This window comes from Furipterus horrens, unplaced genomic scaffold (assembly GCF_987537825.1).
Source record: "Furipterus horrens unplaced genomic scaffold, mFurHor1.1.pri manual_scaffold_7, whole genome shotgun sequence".
NCBI classification, from domain to species: Eukaryota; Metazoa; Chordata; class Mammalia; order Chiroptera; family Furipteridae; genus Furipterus; species Furipterus horrens.
The window spans coordinates 140,474,501-140,493,506 of NW_028327177.1; the positions used below are offsets into that span (position 1 = coordinate 140,474,501).

The 19,006-nt window shown below is 51.9% G+C and overlaps 1 protein-coding gene across 1 annotated transcript; it reads right to left on the reverse strand.

Annotated features, from left to right (window-relative positions):
• Positions 1-3,209: 3,209 nt before the first annotated feature.
• Positions 3,210-12,548, reverse strand: MON1A (MON1 vesicular trafficking associated A). The gene is made up of 6 exons (XM_090284776.1): positions 12,276-12,548; positions 7,524-7,663; positions 5,825-6,310; positions 4,468-5,233; positions 3,594-3,741; positions 3,210-3,494 (listed from the first exon to the last, which is right to left on the reverse strand). The coding sequence occupies exons 2-6, from the start codon at positions 7,648-7,650 to the stop codon at positions 3,354-3,356; spliced, it is 1,668 nt and encodes a 555-aa protein (XP_090140902.1). The 5' UTR covers positions 7,651-7,663; positions 12,276-12,548; the 3' UTR covers positions 3,210-3,353.
• Positions 12,549-19,006: the final 6,458 nt, after the last annotated feature.

The following is a 19,006-nucleotide window of genomic DNA, read 5'->3' on the forward strand; positions in this document are numbered from 1 at the left end:
GTTTGGCTCAAATAAACTCAAAAAATTATCTACAGGCATTGACACTGGTCCCCCCCTAACATTGAAGAGGGGCCTTGGGGGACATGCTCAACCTGAGCACACCTCAGCCAGGTGGGCCTGGACTCTGGAGGGAGGGAAAGCGTTGCAGGGTGGCCTTGGTCTGAGGACCTGTGAATCAATCGTGGGTCCCAGGGCTTTGGAGAGTAAGGGGAGTGGGAGAGAGAGAAGCCCACAGCCCAACAGCTCCCAGCCTGGCCCTAGAAGCTGTATCACCCAGCCCATAATCCTTGTACCTCTTTCCAGGAGCACCCTTTCCTCTTCCTCCTCTTGCAGCTTAGGTGGCACCTACTCCAGGAAGCCCTCCTGATCCAGGCAGTGCCAGGTTCATTTTCTTTTATGGCGGGTGGGGGGGGGGGTGTCTCACAGACCCTGTACTACATCCACCCCAGTATAGTTCATTCTGGATCCCTGACTCCCCCACTTCCCCCACTCCCAGTGCTGGACTCCTGCCCCCCTCAAGGCTGAGCACCTGGTGATAAGAGAGAGGAAAGAGCACCGGTGGGGGCACACCCAGTGCTGGGAGGACACAGTGCCTGGGGTAATGTGAAAGACACTCCCTTCTCTAACCAGAATTGGCCCGGAAATGAATAAACTAGCAAGGAAAATCACAGCATGGTGCCTGTGTTCCACACTGACATGTCTAAAGACAGTCATGCAAGGGCAGACTGAAATGAAACATTCGCCGCCTGGAGCAAAGGCATGGGTTCTTGTGGCCTGTATCCTGCCTCGGGACTCTCAGGGGCCCTCCTTAATCACCCTGTCCACCCCTTTGGGGGGTCGGTCGGCAGCCGTCCGTCTCGAGAGACGATGGTGTAGCTTCTTAAGAGTCTATCTGCACCGCCGAGAATGGCTGTGCAGTCCGACTCGGGAGTGACACGGTATCTGTCTCCTCCCGTGTTGAATCGACATCTTGCGATGACGCTGGAGTGTCCTCTCCAGTGGAGCTGAAGCTACAGAGCCTGGGCAGGGTGATATGGAGGGTCTGCTGTTGCCCATGCAGCAGACCCCCCCTCTCTTCGCAGCTGAAGGGCCCAAGGGAAAGACGGAGTCAATACAGCTTGGCTTCAGGTGCGCCGCAGGAGTTGCCGGTGTTGACTACAACGTCGAACCGCCTTAGGGACTCCGGCTCCGGATTTTCTGTCGGGGTTTACTCCCTTAGCCTTTCCCCTGAAGAGGTATGCCGCAAGGCAGCGGAGGTTTTTTGGAGTCAGAGTTTTCCTTCTCTGATGTACCCTGACTGGAAGATCGAACCAGCGACACTTAGCTCGCAGGCCGACGCTCAATCACTGAGCCAAACCAGCCAGGGCACTTTGGGGGGTAGGATGCAGCAATTAACAGTTGGTTCTCTGCCGCCGCCAAGTGGCCAAGCTGTTGGCTGCCTCCAGGCCAGCGTCTTCTTGCAGGCAGCTTAGGGCACTGACAGCAGGTGTCCACAGGAAGGCGTGTCCCCCGCTCCCCATCTGCTTGCTCTGCAGGAGGGGGAGCAGGCATGCCCTGTGCAGGGAAGTCAGCTCATGGGGCCTTGCAGTGCCCAGTACAAGTCTCCACCAAGGTGAACTCACAAAGTCTGGCCCATATTTGGCTTATGACCTGCCCGACTGTGTGTCATTGGTCACCTTGAAGGAGTACTAGCCACTTTGCCTTCTTAGGGCTCTCATTCCCCTCTGAAAAATACTCCAGGGAACTAGTGTGAGCCTTTTTGTCCAACCCAAAGAGATCATCTTAGCGGCAGCAGGAGGCTTCTCTATCCACAATAGAACCCCATCACTGCAGCTTGAACACATTCACTGGCTCCCCACTGCCAGACTTTCACCCGGAGTTTGAGGACTCCAGGACTGAAAGACTCCTCCAGCTTCACCGTAAACCAGTCATACCAGATTCTTTACCAGGTCCTTTCCTTTGCACATGCTGGTTCCTCCACTAGGAACACTGTCCCCGTCTGTTGTCCCTACCTTGATCCTCAGATAAATCCCACTCCTAGCTGCCTACTCTCCTAGATAAACACACTGATCTGATTGTGACCGCCCTCCTCACGCCAGCCCAGAACAGGTGCTGAACTGCAGGGAAGCTGAAAGCCCTACAGGGATCAGGACAGCCAACGGCGGTACCTCAGGGCTGACCGCTGACCAGAACCCCAGTAGCAGTCAGGGACAGTTGGCCTGGCGTCACCCTGGCCCCAGAGGCAGTGGTTGGAGCCCTGGTCAGGATCAAGCGGAAGAACAGACACAGAAAACAGGCAGAAAAGAAACCCAGACATTGTGTGCAGCGGGGGTAAGCACCCACCAAGCCTGTGGCTGCTCCTGGGGGCTTTAGGAGTCTGGGCAGCTGACCTGCTGCCATTTCCTGGGACAGTAGGTGGAACCATTCCAGGGAACCCTTGGCCCAGGCCACCCACACAGTCATGTTCTCCAGCATGGGCAGAGCATCTTACCTAGCTCTCAGAGACGGCGTGAGTGTGATTCATTCTACAGTCTGAAGACCATTTTCAGTGGATGCTGTACTCTGACAAACACTTCCTAGGTCTTTCGCTCCCCCTGCCAATGAGTTGGTTAAGTTGTGGCAGAATTGGCAGATGCCCCCTAGCAGCAGGGTAGGGGCTTTCTGAACTGTGCCTTGAGATCTGCCCAAAGAGGGTCCAGTGACAGCGTGAATGAGGCTGGGACATCATTGCGGAGCCTCCTGGGGATTCCAGCTGTACCAGGGCTCAGACTCTCCCCAGCTGACAGTCCCCATCTTACTCAGCTCTGCCCCTGCTGAGCTACAGCAACCTGCTGAGCAGAGCCACAGCCAGGGCTCCCAGAGTGGTTGGGTGGTCCTTTGGGACACATGGTTGGGGATCCTGCCTAGGAGAGGGGAGGCACCAGGGGCTCAGACTGAGTATGGGGGTGGGGTTATGGGGGGCAAAGCCAGTGGGGTGCTAGAGAAATCTTTACATGTGGCAGGACTTCAGTGAATGAAAACAGCCCATCTCCAGCTTCCAACTCTGAGCTGGTGTGGGCTGATGTTGTTCGCGGGAGGGGGCAGAGGGGCTTAAGTGTGCGTGTGCCCCTGTGCATGGGGAAGCAGGGCAGGGGCCAGGGAGGAGGACCCAGTGTCTGCCTGTGAGTGAAAGTGGGTGAGCCAAGGAACCAGTGACGAGGCCCGACACGTGTCTTCCCCAAAGCACTTTAATACACGCACCAACCCACAGTCCCTGCCTGCTGCCCGGGCAAGAGAAGCCAGCCCCGCCTGGAGGTTCCGATGGCTTCCAGGGCCCAGTGGGCTCAGGACGGCTGAGCCCACACACATTCCCATCAATACGTGAGGGGCGTCAGGATGAAGAGGCGGTCTTCTTCCTTGCGGATCCAGCGCATCAGCTTATGGATGGCACTAACGGCTGACGCCTTGGTCCCCAGGGGGCTGTAGCACATGTAGAGCTCAAAGGCACCTGTCACCTGAAGGAGGGGGCACAGGGTGATCATCCAGGTTAGACACCCCTTGTGGGCCCTGCCTGGAACCCCGGTGAAGCCCAACTCATCCCAGGGCCGCCTTACCCAGGCCAGGAGGTTCTCGTTGGGGCCTGTGTAGTAGATGGTCTTGAGTGGGCGGGAGGCATTGTGGGCACGGCTGTGCAGGTACTGGTAGAGGCCCAGTAGCCGCTCCTGCTCCTCTTCAGTGGTGTATGGCGCCTCAATCTCTGGGCTGGAGAGGGGGAGTGAGTTTGCCAAGGCATGACTTTCACTGACTTCTCTGGAGACCTAGAAACACCTATTCCTAACCAAGGAGACCTCCGCCATGTATCTTACCTTCCAAACGCTCCCCCAGGATAGGGCACTGTCTCCCCACTGCAGAAGACTCCCCAGGACAGGACAGGGGCAGGGCCCACCCAGACTGGAAGCCTGTGCTCCCTCCCCCAAGTTCATGGCATGTTTGGTGATCCTCCTTTAGAGGCCAATCCGAGTTGAGGAGTCTAAGACAGAGTGACAGGTCTGAAGAGGAGGAAAGCTGAGCTGGGAACCCTCTGGACCCTAAATGGGTAGAGAGGACAGAAGCTGCCACATTTGGGCCCAGCGCCTCTGTTGGAGGAGGAAGTGGAGGAGTTCTGCCTCCTGGACTGGAGAAAATGACCCCTAAGGCAGAGTTGCTCCAGGGCAAGGGACCCAGGAGACTTCTGTTCAAGCGTCATTCCCTGGGTGTATTTGGGCATTTCCAGGTTGTTTGAGTAACGAAGTAGAGAGGTGTATGGCCGTGGAGAGCAGGGTGATAGGGAGTCTGGGTCCCTGTATCAGAGTAAAGCAACCCCGCCTGCCGCCTGTTCCTGGCCCCTGGCGGGTCCTCAGCTCCAGCAATGCATCAGGTCTCGGACTCAACAAGCTCCCCTCCCCAGTCCCGTCTCCCTCAAGCAGTGTCCCCCAGGCCCTCGCTCACCTGGTGAAGAGTCCCGAGCTCTTTGACTTGTAGAGGAAATGGCGCAGGTCAGGGATGCCCACTTGGGCAACACTGTAGTAGGGCGTGCGCAGTGCTTCCCGCAGCGCCACGTGGGCTCCGCGCTTCCGCAGGCGCTCCTGGAAGCGGCGGCGGCAGTCAGAGACTGCAAAGAAGTCCTCGCGGTCGGTGGAGATGAGCAGCAGGCAGAGATCGGTGTCAGGCTCCAGGTAAGAGATGTGCGCGTGGAAGAAGCCGGCTGCGTTGAATTTGGGCAGGCACACGGGCGTCCAGGCCTCGCCTTCGCGGAAGGACGAGGAGGAACTTATGAGGTTGAAGAGCAAGTGCAAGTCGATGGGGTGCAGGAACTGGTCCTTGCGGCGCACGAGTGCCACGAGCTGGTTGCGCGCCAGCAGGATAGAGAAGACCAGGCTGCGCGCGCGCGCCTGCTGCAGGCTGGCACTCACGGCGTCACGCACGGTGGCCGCCAGGGGCAGGCAGCGCGCAGCCCCCATCAGGAAACTGGGGTCTCGCGCCATGAGCTGCAGCAGGTTGTCAGTGATGCGCTCCGAGCCCGAGAGCAGGCGCCGCAAGTCATAGTTCTGCTTCTGCTGGAAGATGTGGCTCAGCTGCGCGCCCGTAAGAAGGCTCAGGATCTGGTAGTAGATGTAGAGCAGCTCCTGCGCCAGCTCCTGCGCTGACTGCCGCGTGCGGGCCACTGCCACCAGCACCAGTGGGCTCCGGCGAACGAACACTACCTTGTAGCCATCTGGGGGCGGGGTGGGGGAGTGGAGGTGGAATATCAGCTTCAGCCCCCCCTCTCCAGGAAGCCCTCCCAGATTGGCCTTACCCAGATCTCTCGGAGCCCCGCCTCCTGGCAGCTTGTCGCCTTCCATATCCTCTCCACCCTCCCTCACAGCTCTGCACACAGTAGGGGCTTCAGGATGATGAGAAAAACAGCAGCTCACGGCTCCCTTTCCCTGAGGGATCTGGGTCTGTCCCTGCACCTTGCTTCACAGACTGGCATCGGCTGAAACGCGGGAAGCACTTCAGAAAAACACACATTCTTGCGCTAAATGGCAAGAGCTGGGTGGGGCTCAGGACCTGGGATCTCCTGGTCACCTCCCCAGGCTTCTCACCCTCTCCAAGTGCAAAGCCCATACCTTTGGCTCTTACAACAGCCCAGTGAGGCAGTCAGTGTTAGTATTCCCTGCTGAGATGAGGACCTAAGTCCAGTGAGTGGCGGGACTGCCTTGGCCCCACAGCACAGCCCATCTCTCTTAGGCCCTGGGAGTCCAAAACCTGCTATGAACGAATCCTTGCCCAGGGAGCCCTTCCAGCCCCTCTCCAGGTGGCTCACCTGCATGGATGGAACGGATGGCGTTCTTGTCAGCCTCCAGGAAGGACACCAGGGCCACCATGACACCCATGGTGCTGGAGAGTGCCTCCTCTGACCCGTAGCGGGAGTACACAGGCTTCCCTGCCTCGCTTAGCACGAAGACATGCTTCTGGTGCAGTCGCCAGGCCTCAGCAGCCTCCTCCTCATCCTCCTCACCTGTGCCCTCCCCGGGCGGCTCTGCAGCTGGTCTCCCAGATGCCCTGAGGGGCTCTGCCCAGTCCTCAGAGCTTCCTGGCAGCATCTCCTCCTGGAGGTCTCGGGCCACACCCGTCAGCTGGGTGCTCAGCTCACTGAAGTCCTGGCTGATCTGGCGCATGTCTGCAGGCAGTGGTGGCGGACCCCCAGCACCCTCCTTGGGACTCTCTCCAGGAGCCGCCCCATCCTCTGACTCAGTCAGGTCCTCGTAGGAACGGGCGTGGACGAACATGGCGCCCTCCTGCCCAGCACCTGCAGCCAAAAGCACTTGTGCTTAGAGCAGAAGCCGCTGGCAGGCCACCTCCCCAGCGAGGTGCCTCAGTGACACCCTAGCTTGACTGCCTGTCCCAATGAGGCAAGTCACTCTTCCCTCCTGCTACTGTCTGTGACGAGTCCTGCCTCCCTGAAACGTATAGGCCACCAGGCTCCACCTTATCACACTGGGAATAAGACCCCAGCCCCTCATGGCTATGGTGGCAGCTGGTATCTGCCCGCCTCTCCCACTCTCAGCTCACAGCCCTGTTCACCCCAGTCACACTGGCCTTCAGTCACACTCAACACCCCCGCCTACCTCCTAGCCTCTGTACCTGCTGTCCCCTCTGCCTGACAGCACTCCCACCTCCTTGCGTGGCTTGCTCCTCGTCAGCTCCCACCTCCTCACCTGACCACCAGCTCCAGGCACTCCATCATGTCTCCCTCTTGAATTTCCCCTGTGACACTTGTCAGTTATTGTCCTTCTTCCTAATCAAGGGCAGGAACCTGACTGTTCACCGCTGTGTGCCCTGCACCTGGCCCATGCCTGGAATGCCTCCCATGCTCAGTGACCCCCTCCCTGGGAGAAGGCGCCTCGGCCACTCTGGCCACAGCTCCTGACCCACTCCGCTGTCAGGGCCCCACTGGCCGTGACTTCCCCAGGGATCATGTCCGTCTTCCTCCCCTGATGTGTTTTTTGACAGAATAGTTCAATGGATATATTTGGGGTCTCTATTATGAGCTTGGCACTGGCCCAGGCACTGCAGATACAAGGATACAACTGCTCTGTGCTCAGAGCCTACAGTCTGTGCATGAGCGAGATGGGCAATACTTACACACACACACACAAATTAAAATTACAAAATACTGCTGTTCTGTACAGAGTATGGTCAGACCAGGCCTCACTCATGAGGAGATGCTATTTACACTGAGAGCTGAGCGGGGAGAAGCCAGGGAGGTGTAGTGCAGACACAGGGTCTAGGAGGAGAGCCCAGGCTGGCAGCCAGACCACTCAGGGCGAGTGGCCCCACATGGAGGGCAGAGGAAGGCTGGAAGCAGACGGACTCAGTTACCTGCAGTACCCACAGCATCTGACAAATACCCAGGAAGTAGCTGAACACACCCGTGAATGAGCGGGAGGGAAAGAGTGGCTGGGAATTCGCATGGCCCCGAAGGCTGCTCCAGCTGTCCAACCAGCATGCCCTGCCCATACCTGGCTCCATTCCCTGGGCCAGTCCTGGCGTGGGGCTCTCGGCTCTCTCCACACTCTGCCCATTGGAAGGGGCCAACGTGCCATCAGGGCACTCATTGCTTCTCTTCCTCTGCATGTCGGCAGCCATTCCTTGCGCTCGCCTGTGGGACAAACAAAGGCATCATCCGAGGCAAGAGGGAAGGTGCTCTTGGAAGGGAACACTGGCATAATTAACGGCGGTTAAGTATAGGACAGTGTCCCTCACCAGGACCCAACTGACTCAGACCTCTGGGGAATGGGCTTCAAGTGTCCCCCTCTGAAAAGTAGAGTATGTTGCTCTTCTTCTGATCATAAAAAGGAAGAATTCATGGTATCTATTCATTGTAGAAAACTTGGAAATACAAAAAAGCATTTTAAAAAAGTCATTTTCCCACCACACATAATCTTTCACTATTCACATTGGAGTCTATTTCCTTCTAGTATTTTTTTTTTTCATAAGTGGATTTTTTTAAAGATTTTAAAATTTATTTTTAGAGAGAGGGGAAGGGAAGGAGAAAAAGAGGGAGAGAAACATCAATGTGTGGTTGCCTCTCACACGCCCCCAACTGGGGACCTGTTCTGCAACCCAGGCCTGTGCCCTGACTGGGAATCGAACTGGAGACCCTTTGTTCGCAGGCCTGTGCTCAATCCACTGAGCCACACCAGAGAGGGCTGCTCTTTTAAAAAATTGTATATAAAATGTAATTTTTTTTTTTTTTACAAACTAATCTCATCAACTAACACTTACTGATTACCAAGACAGCACGCTAAGAAGTTGATGTGGACTGAGTTGTCTACTCGTAATCACTGCTCTCTGAGGCAGGTGCTCCTATCAGGCCAGCTTTAAATGAAGGAACGAGGCTGGGAGAGTGGAAGGACCCACCCGATGTCAGCCCAGGAAGGAGGCACTAGAGCTGGGAATTCAAACAATTCTCTGTCCTGACACCTTTCAACGCACATCCTACCAGGAACACTACTCCATTCAAAACTGAGTTGAGTTGTACGTAGTTCTTTTTGGCTATTTGGGCACTTGTGAAGGAAGAGGTGAGGCAGAGGAGAGGGGCTAGTCTTCAGGCTGGAGCCTGGCTTTCCTCGGGATGTACTTCCGCACCTTTTGAATCTGGCACCAGGGCGTGGCTTACCAATGACAAACAACTGTCAACAATTTCTGTTTCCAGCCCTGATCTCTCTTGTGACTTTTAGAGGCACACACACTTACTTGGATGTCTTACAGGATCTCAGAGTCTTATGTCCAAAGCTGAGTTCCTGAGTCTTCCCCAGAAGCAGTTGTTCTGCCCAGGGTTTTCTCCATGTTGGTGGGAGACGATTTCACCTTTTCAGTTGTTCAGTGAAAAATCCTGGCATCATCCCGTAAGCCTCTCTTTTCCCTGCACCTCACATACCACGCCAGCAGCAAGTCCTGTCGGCTGTACTCCAGAACACAGGTACACTCGGCCAAATATCTCTCTGGTTAGCATTTTCCCACAGAATGCCTCTTGATTTTTAATACCCAACCCTGGTAGCCAGCTTTTATTTGGTCCCCAGGGAGCCTCTGCCCCTGGCATTCATGCCTTTGTATCCTCCCCTCTCACGCTGAGCAGGGCAAACCTATGTAACCAGTAGGATGATGGGAAAATGACACGTGACTTCTGAGACTAGGTCATAAAGGACAGAGTGGCTTCCACCTGGCTCTCTTAGATCACCCTCTCTGATGCCACCATCAGCCACGTTGTGAGGATAAAAGCAGCCCTACAGAAAGAAACTCACGGCCGAACACTGAGACTTGCCAAAAGCCAGTCCCAATGTGCCAGTCATGTGAGTGAGCAAACTTGGAAGCAGGGCGTCTCGTCCCAGTCATGCCTCCCCATGACGGCAACCTCATGAAGCCCTGAGCCTGAACCAGCCAGCTGAGCTGCTCCCAAATTCCTGACCTACAGGAATTGTAGTAGAGGGTATGTATTTATTGTTGTTTGAAACTGCTGTGTTTTGGGGTAATTTGTTATGCAGCAATAGACGAATAATGCAACAAACAGGTTATTGATTCAGCTTCTGTTTATATGGAAAAATGTATAGTCACAGCACTCAAATTTGATCTGCATTTTTAACAGAGTATGTGCATTTACAACTTCAAATTACATTCCAAACAGAACTAATGGAAGATCGCTGCCTGCTGATAAAAGGGGCTTACTTGCCTCATGTCTGAGGCAGGTACTGAAATAGGCTGTGGAATTGGATCAAAGCAACGAATGCTGCCTGGATCAGGAGGAAACATTTTAAGTAATTCCTATCCTAACACTAAAATTTGTTGGGCATATATCAGGTATCTATTTCCCCTGTGTTTTAGTGCCATTTTGGAAAATTGAGGATCTGGGGTTGATGAGGAAAGCATTATATTTTTTCCCATTTAAAATAATGGGAAACACAGTAAGTCAGTGATTGCAGACAGAATGTCCAACTTTCGTGGAATGGATTACTGATGCTAAGTGGGAAGTGTCCAAATCAAGAATCTGCCCTGACAGGTGTGGCTCAGTGGGTTGGGTGTCGTCCTGCAGACTGAAAGGTCGCTGGTTGATTCCCAGTCAGGGCACAGGCCTGGGTTGCGGGCCAGGTCCCCAGTTGGGGGCGCACGAGAGGCAACCACACATTGATGTCTCTCTCCCGCTCTTTCTCCCTCCCTTCCCCTCTCTCTAAAAATAAATACATAAAGTCTTTTTAAAAAAATTAAAATAAAGACCTTGTTTCTTGATAGCTTGACCAATCCCCAAACTGGCCTGTTCAAGGTGGTGTTTATGTTCTTAACGAAGGTAAGATCCTGAAAGAACACCCAGCTACAATGTAACCTCTGGAGACTCCTGCCTGTTGGGAAGATTTGTTTAGCAGTCAAGTGTTTAGGAACAATGTTTCTGAAAAGGAACCTGGATCAACAAGGTCTGGTTTTATAAATCTCAGTTTTCTCATCCATAAATTGGGACAATGATGGTACAGATTCATTAGATTGTGGAGGATTAAATGAAATAAGCCATGTAATCTGGTTATCCTGGTGCAGAATAGGCACTGTAGACTCAGCTCCTGCCATTCACACATTGTGATTATTCTTACTTAGCATTCAGTCCCTGTGTAGCTGTATTTACACACGGATCCATCCAGTGGTCTCTGCCATGTAAATTGGTCCTTTGAGAGTTTGCTAACCCTGAGTCAGGTCCAGAGTGAACTAGCCTGGGAAAATGTGCTTGTGAGCCTGTGAAGCCAGGTGGGCTTTGGCCTGAAGTGACCCACCTTGATAGTAGGCCAAAGAACTGTCTATGGGACTAGAACTGGGAGTCCCTTCAGGTTAACTGGCTATTCATTAGCCCTGAATTTGCAAGAACAGACCGTTACTTCTCTGCTGCTCCTTAAAGTCGCTCCCAAGTTGAACTCCTTGGTCTGCCACATGTTCCTGCTCTGCAGACTTGACCTCTGGCTCAAAGATCCAAACAAGGTCTACAGCAGCCAACCCTATCTCCCGAGGACCCACTACCCACTGATCCCTTGTGGGTTTCAGGTAACTGAATCAAGCCTGGCTGAGTGGTACCCACACGGAGTGGAGGCAAGGTCAGCTGACCGGGGCCAGTGGAGGTCTCCTTCACTACAGTTCCCCTGCCATGTGAGAACATGAAACATCTCAGCATCTCCAAGGTCAATCTGGGGATCCAGCAAGAAGCCCGGATGAAGCAAACAGTCTTCTGGACGCTTACCCTGGAAACTAGACAGGGAGCTAAGTGATTAACAACAAAACTCACCCCAACCCCCACTGGAGCCATATCACCTGTGTAGCTGAAGCTCTGGAGGCTCAGCCTGAATCAGTTAATTAAGCAAGAGAGGTCTCTTGGAAGCAGTCCCAGATGCTCCCTTGAGGCTCCTCCTCAGGCAGCTTCTCTAGAAGCCCCCAGGGCTTACTACTTTGCCTAAAAGTGCTCTGCTGTGACACCAGCAATGCCACTGAGCAGGTTGACTCAATCAGCCCTTCTAGTGTGCCTCTGTCCCTCAGGTGCAAAAGGCCCTTCCTACTGACTCCCTTTCCCAGCTTAGACAATGCTCCATCCAACCTTGACCCTTTGAGGAGTGGCCTCCTGGGAGGATGGTGCCAGGATCTACGGGTGGGTGGCAGACAGGGCCCAAGTGAGGCTGTGCTGCAGGTGCTTCAGCAGGATGCCTACTCCATACTGAGAGCACGGCCGGCCGGGTCCTAGTCACTGCTGGCAGCCACTCCCCTCTCTGACAAAGGCTGTTCACCCTCCACTAGCAAACCCGAGCCCAGAAAGGTTGGCTCACCCAGTCCGCGGGGCAGCCCAGTTATCTGAGCCAGAGCACCCTTGTGAGCAAAGTCCCAAGCCCCAAGACACTTTCAGGAGCTGCTCCGCTCAGCTCAGAGTCACCTCTGCCGATCTTAAGAGAGGATTCTGCGGGCAGAATGTGTGCTTTGGGGGGCGGGTCCTCCTTGACCACTGCCCCCTACAGGACTTCGCCCTCCAGCCAAAGGATGGGTTCCAGGCCTCGCCTTTTGTATTCCCCAGCTGGGGGACAACCGGCTAAGGGACCCCGGAGAGAAAAAGTCCTCCTAGAGCAAATGGCAGCGTGGACGGCAGGACACCCCCAGCTGCCTCCCCGACCTCCGTCTTCAAGCCCCTCCTTCCAAGGATGACAGCTCTGCAGTCTCGGCGCCCCCAGGCCACGTGGGTTGGCAGTGGGACTCACCTGCTTTTCCGGGGGATCCAGAACGCACAGAGATTGTCGGTCACTTCCCTCTGCCGGACCCCCGGGAGGGCACTGGTGTCTGGCTGGGCCCGGACTGAAGGCGCAGGTTCGCGGGGCCACGACACCCTGTGGACACAGACATGGCCACAGCGCGGACCACCTACCCCTTCCACTGCCCCTCGCCAGGCCGCCGGTCCAGGAAGACCGCCCTTGCTCGCCTCTCCCGGCAGAGGCCCGGCTCCAGCCGCCGGGCCCGGCACTGCCCTTCCCCAGGCTGCATTATGGGAAATGTAGTCCTCAGCGCACGGCCGCCGGCAGAGCCTTGGGTGGGGAGGCGGGGCGTCGGGTCGCCGCAGAACTCCGGGGCGGGGCATAACCTGGGCAGGGGCTGTCTCACCCCACACCGCCTTCTCCTGCGTCCTGCCCTGGACCAGCGCCTCTTCCGAGCCCCAAGCCCGAGTGGACCAGAGACCCAGACACTCCGGCCCCTCTGCCCCAGACAACTAGAGGTTTATTTCAAGGGAGAGAGAGAGACGTTGGTGGTGTTTCCGTCACCGATTGTGGAAGGACAGTGCAAGTTTGGGGAGCTTTTTATATGTCATTAGTGGGTCCAGCCACGCTGGCTGTAAAGGATGTAGGCACGTCAATTGTTGCTAAAAAGAAAAAAGAAAAAAGAAAAATCCTTTTAGCCACGTTTTTAAATTTTTTTGTTCTTTTGGCTATGTCTTAATATATGTAATACTATGAGGCTCCAGAACAGTAATTCTCAAATCTAACTGCACATAGAATGACCTGGGAAACTTAAAAAAAAAACAGTTGCCTGGACAGCACCCCTAGAGAATTCGACTTAATTACATTGGGATGGGACTCAAGCAACAGTATTTTTTAAAAATATTTTTTAAATTTATTTTTAGAAAGAGGCGAAGGGGAGAAGAAAGAGAGGGAGAGAAGCATCAATGTGTGGTTGCCTCTCACTCACCCCTAACTGGAGACCTGGCCCACAACCCAGGCATGTGCCCTGACTGGGAATCGAACTGGTGACCCTTTGGTTCGCAGGCCTACACTCGATCCACTGAGTCACGCCAGCCAGGGCCAATTAAGTCATTTTATAGCCTCGTGGTTAATTCACCCAAGGGTTCTGGGATGAAGGAAAAGTCTGAAATCACGCCTTTGATTTTCCTTCCTGTTTCAAGCACCCCAATGCAATGTTTTGTCCCATCTCAGCCCTGCCCTGGAATTGGGGGAGAGCTCGGCCCCTGGGCTGTTTTCATGGTCTCAGGCAACTGCCACCTGGCACCTCCCTCCACCACACTGGCCTGTGATGATGTGGTGACAAAGCTGTGGCCTTTTAGCAGAGATGACTTTGCACAGGGCTATTGGACCCTTGCACATATTTCAAAGGATGATTTTGCCTCCCTTTTTGGGAAGAATGTGTGAGAAAATGCTCAATTCCTTAACTGTTCTCCTGGAAAGGAGAGAGGAGGAGGGAGAAAGGGTCTCTGCAGGTCTCCACAAGTCATTCATTATTTTCTCTCCTCACTAGCTCAGGTGTCTGGACTCCCTCCCTTAGAGTAAATATCCTTTATATAGGTTTGCTCTCATTAATCCCACCATATTACATTATAAGAATGGAACCCAAGATCTCACATCCTCTGGTTAGTATAGAAGTGTCCTGGTTATCTGCCATTGATCAAAAATTGTACCCCAGAGAACTGATCCCCATAGAAAACAAACTTATGGTTTTCTAAAATATCTAATCAGCCCCCTTGACGGTCTCCACATTGCCCTCAGGGTTTCTTTGAGTCTCACTCTTACTTTTAAGCACTTCAGCGCCACCAGAAAGCACCACTGTCATTTAGAAGTATTGCATCTATTTAGCCAAGCAAGTGGCCATATATACACCCCATGTGCCTCTGGCTAAGACTTGTGCCTGGGACATGCTCACAGAACTGCTGACATAGGAAACACCCAACCCTGCAGAGACTCTATCAGAGTTTGATAGACTGTTGCCAGGAAGCGAGATGCCAAATACTCCAGTTTTGCAGTTTTGCAGTTTCATTTGTGCGTTTTGGAATTAAGGAGGGAAGGTCATATAAGAGGCAAGAAAACCGGTGACTCCCAAACCAGTAGAAAATAATTAGCAGCGAAGGGCAAATGTAATAAGAGGGTCTCTGAGCCAGAGTTAACAGTATTAGCATATTTACAAATCAGAAAAGGGGCATTCTGCAGCTCAGCACAAATGCTTCTGAGGACAAAGGATATCTGAGATCAAAGTCGGGGAGATAGTCATCACCAAACTCCGGGAGGGAAAATGTAGCTAGACAGCCCAGCAAACGAGATAGAGAAATTTCAAAGAAAAGCCGGAGACAAACCTATAACCAGATCACCCTCAGTTAATGATCACCCTCAGTTAATTTAGTTAATCGCGTTAGATTGTAACTCCGGAGTATCCAGCATGGAAAAACGGAGGAGGGGGAGAGGGGAGAGGAAAAGGGGTGGGGCTTTACTCGCGTTAGGATAAAAACAGCCAGCTCCGTCCTTTCAGCGCGCACCTTGATTTGGCTTGTAGGCTGCGCCCAGAGTTGCAGATCTGTGAATAAACAACCGCCTCAGTTACTGCTCAAGCCCTGTGTCCCAGTGTTTTATTGTGAGCGTTTCTCACAGTAAGGAAGATTACACGAAGGTGGGAGAAAGCAAGGTGGGTATTGGTTTGACAAGATAGTTCAGATTTCGTGCTCTCTTGAGGGTGATTAACGCTCATTTCAAAGGTGTGTTAATCTAGATGCACAAAAACAACGGACAGGGCTTGCCTAAGACAAAGATAAATCTTTTACTAGAAAAGTTATATGCCTCAGACATGACAACCCACCATGACCTGCCTGATTAGGAATTTATAATCAGATCACCCTGTGAGGTTACTTTTTTTTTTACTTAGACTTTATTTATTTATTCTTAGAGAGAGAGAAAGGGAGGGAGATGGAGAGGGAGAGAAACATTGTTGTGTGAGAGACTGTTTGCCTCTCACAAGCCCCCAGCCAGGAACCCGGTCCGCAACCCAGGCATGTGCCCTGACTGGGCATCAAACCAGTGACCCTTCGGTTCACAGGCCTGTGCTCAATCGACTGAGCCACACTAGCCAGGACTAAGGTTACTTTTTATAGAACCCCTTTTTCATCCATAGAACAAACCATTGTGGCTACTTACTAAAACATTTTAAGGTTGTTATTTGAAACTTCACTTTTTAAAAAAGATTTTATTTATTTATTTTGAGAGAGAGAGGAGGGGAGGAAGGAAGAAAGGGAGAGAAAATATTGATGTGCAAGGGGAACATCAATCGTTTGCCTCTCACACGCCCCCAACTGGGGACCTAGCCTGCAACCCAGGCATGCGCCCTGACTGGGAATCAAACCAGCAACCCTTTGTCTCAACCTCTTGTTCTTCCCCGCATTTCTTCTGTTTCATAGCTTTAATGGACATTTCAGACCCAGAAAAGACCTGGTTGTAGCCTGAGGCTTCGATTTGTCTCCAACCGAGTTGCTGTCTTGCTGTATGACCCTGGGGCAAATCTTTTAATGACTCTTCCAGTATCTTCAGCTGTTTCCCCCTCATACAAATACAAGATATCTAATGTGGAGTATTCTGAGCTAGTTATAATGGTTAGTCCTTCCCTTAAAATTCTGAAGAGGTTTTCCTTCCTGCCTTTATTATTCTGCAACTTGGCAGATGGTTTTCCTGCTTTGCTGGAAAAGTTCACTTGCGGTCTTGTATCATCTTTCTCCCCCTCCTGGTTCCTGTCTCTCATTTTAACATTTGATCAAAGCCCTACTTTCAGCGCTGAAGAGCCATGACCCCAAATGAGACTGAGACAACAGGAAACAATAGAACAATGTCCTTCTCTCTGAGAAGGAGGTAGGGACTGAAAGAGAGCCCACCTACCTGATTGGGCCCTGTACTTCTCATTCCAGGTGAGGATCAGTCCTTTTAAATAGCTCATACTTCCTGGTCTTAGGCAGTAAATACAACCTTATGGGTACTATGGGCCCATGTAATAAAAAAACAACAACAACAAAAAAAACCCTCCAGATGCATTCTCTGAAAATCCTCGACAATTACCTTAATAAAAAGGGGAAAGTAGTCAGGAACATGAGTCTTGGAGTAGCACTGACATGGGGTGGAATCCCCCTGCCCTCTACTTTCCAGCTGTGGGCACACTAGGTTTTCTGAGCTTTGGTTTCCCTAACTACAAAAGGGTTATTGTGGAAGATTCAATGAGATAATGAAATGCTAGCACAACACCAAACATATAGTATGATAAAGAGTAGCAATTATTACTACCCAAGGACATAGGCTTAGGCAAAAATAATTAGTTCCTTAATATGCTTTACTTCTTTAGAGGATAAAGTACTATCTGATAAGGGAGCAATGCATCACTAATGGCCCAGTTTGGGGAAGCAAAGTCAAAGTACCCACAGTTCTTTGTAGCTGTTCCTCTTCTTCCCTGGAAACTCTTAGTGCTGGTGCGCCTGGGCCGCAGGGCTCAGGGCTGGAGCTCTGATCTGTCGATACACACTCAGTCCTTTGTCCAAGCAGAAGGCTTTAGATACCAGCACTAGAGACAGGCTGCTGCCTCTCAGATTTGCATCTCTTGCTCTGACCTTTACCCTGCACTCCAGACTGATGTGTCCAACTGCTAACTCCAGGGAAAACTCAACCTACCCCAAACTGCCAAAACTGCTCTTCCCACATTCTTCCCTCACTTCCCTCATCCCAGTCCATCTCCTGTTTCCACTGCGACACACAAGTACAAGTACAGTCCTTCTGTGGTTGCATTACTCCCTGTTTCTGCCCTTCCCACCTTCAGCCTATCCTCCACACAGCAGCCAGAGGGATACTATTAACATGGAAGGCAAGTCATATTATTCTACTTAGAGTCCTCCAACAGTTTTCCATCTCCCTCCTTAAAGACTCAAAGGTTGGAAATTTTTAGTTTCAGGTAACAGCTAATAAGCTTAGTAATCAATGTATGTGAAAAGCTATTGTTTCAGCAACTGGAGGTATGACCCACTGTGACTCCAGGAAACCAGAAGTAGTTCCACATTTGTGCCTTAGAAGGACTGCAAGCAATCAAGAAGTATCTGAGCCATTGTGCTCCAGGGTGAGATGACACCGCCCAGGGCACAAGGACCAGATGAAAGAATGCTGCAGCTTTTATCCGAGTAACCTTTTCCCTGAATTCCAAACCCCTTACCTACACTTTTCTTAGAAAAAGGGCCTGTTTATAATAGAACTTAAGAGTCTGTTAGGGTACAAACCCGCTGTCTTCTCAGATCACCAGCCATCTGAATAAAGTGCCCTAAAGATTCAATCCCTATTTCTGCTTATTGGGTCTGGTAGATGGCAGGCAGCATGAACACCAGCTTTCTCAGTTTCATTTACAGAAACCAAACTTATTTCAGCAGAGATTGTATATCTTGTTTAATTTGTTGTCTGTCTCCAATAACCTCCCTCACCGCCATCTCCAGTAGAGCAGAACATTTTCTTTTTTTTTTTAGTTGTTGTTATTGTTACTTTTTTCTTTTTCTTTTTTTAAGTTGTTATTTATTTATTTTCAGAGAGAGGGGGAGGGAGGGAGAAAGAGAGGGAGAGAAACATCAACCAGTTGTCTCTCGCGTGCCCCCAACTGGGGACCTGGCCTGCAACCCAGGTATGTGCCCTGACAGGGAATCAAACTGGTGACTTCTCAGTTCACATGTGAACACTCAATCCACTGAGCAACACCAGCCAGTGCCATTACCTTTTTTTTTCTAATTTTTTTTTAGGGCAGAAATTTTATCAGCTTTGTTTTTTCCTGTATCTCCAGCACCTGATACAGTGCTTGGCACACAACAGGTACTTCATACAATTCTTGAATAAAGTGACTTTCAAACAAGATGCCTGAAAAGTGGGAAGGTAACTTTAAAGACTACTTAACCCAGCAACCTCCTTTATCTACAGATAAGGTTTGTTTTATTTTAGAATGCTTTATAGGTTTTTCTTGCAACATACTTCTTTGATCCCATACTGTTGAATTTAGGCTAGAAAATCAGGTTACTTCCCCTAAGGGTCCACCAACAGGGACACTAGGTGGCTGAAATCAGCAAGCATTTCAACAGTGTAGACAATGCACCTGGAAACCATGGAACTACCCATTAGAAGAACATTATATGGAAAGAGATTCTGGAAGTGAACGGCAAACTGAAAGCTGCTGAGCCCCGTTTTCCACTAGACTGCTGATGTGCAAACAGCTTCTAGTTCCTCTGCGATCAATGGAGACGAACCTCTGTGAATTGTTTCTCTAATTCAAGCACTTCTCTCACACCTATTCTCGATCTTGGGCAAAAGGGCTAAGCTGGACCTGGGAGGGCTAGCAACTCCTTCCCCGGAACCGAAGAAGGCTCCCTTTTATTTTCGTCACTATAACGGAGAACAAGGCAGCCTCGAGTTCGGCAGGCCAGGGTGGTAGCCACGCAAACCTAGAGAAGACCATCCACCGAGAGACAACACGCCTTGCGAACTGATGGCCATGGGCAAGGAGCCAAGCCACACCCCCCACCAGGTCCGACTATAGGGGCGGAAAAGTGCGCCCTCTCATTGGACGCCGGCGAGCACCGTGTCCTTAGGCCCCGCCTCCGCGGGCACGCCCCACCTCACGCGAGGGGCACGGCGGGAGTGCAGTCAGCGCAACCAGCTGC

Coding starts and splice junctions, on each gene's coding strand:
- MON1A (XM_090284776.1), bottom strand. CDS start 7,650: ATGGCTGCCGACATGCAGAGGAAGAGAAGCAATGAGTGCCCTGATGGC. Junction 6,311..7,523: donor GGCCCAGGGAATGGAGCCAG/GTATGGGCAGGG, acceptor TTTTGGCTGCAG/GTGCTGGGCAGGAGGGCGCC. Junction 5,234..5,824: donor CATCCGTTCCATCCATGCAG/GTGAGCCACCTG, acceptor CCCCGCCCCCAG/ATGGCTACAAGGTAGTGTTC.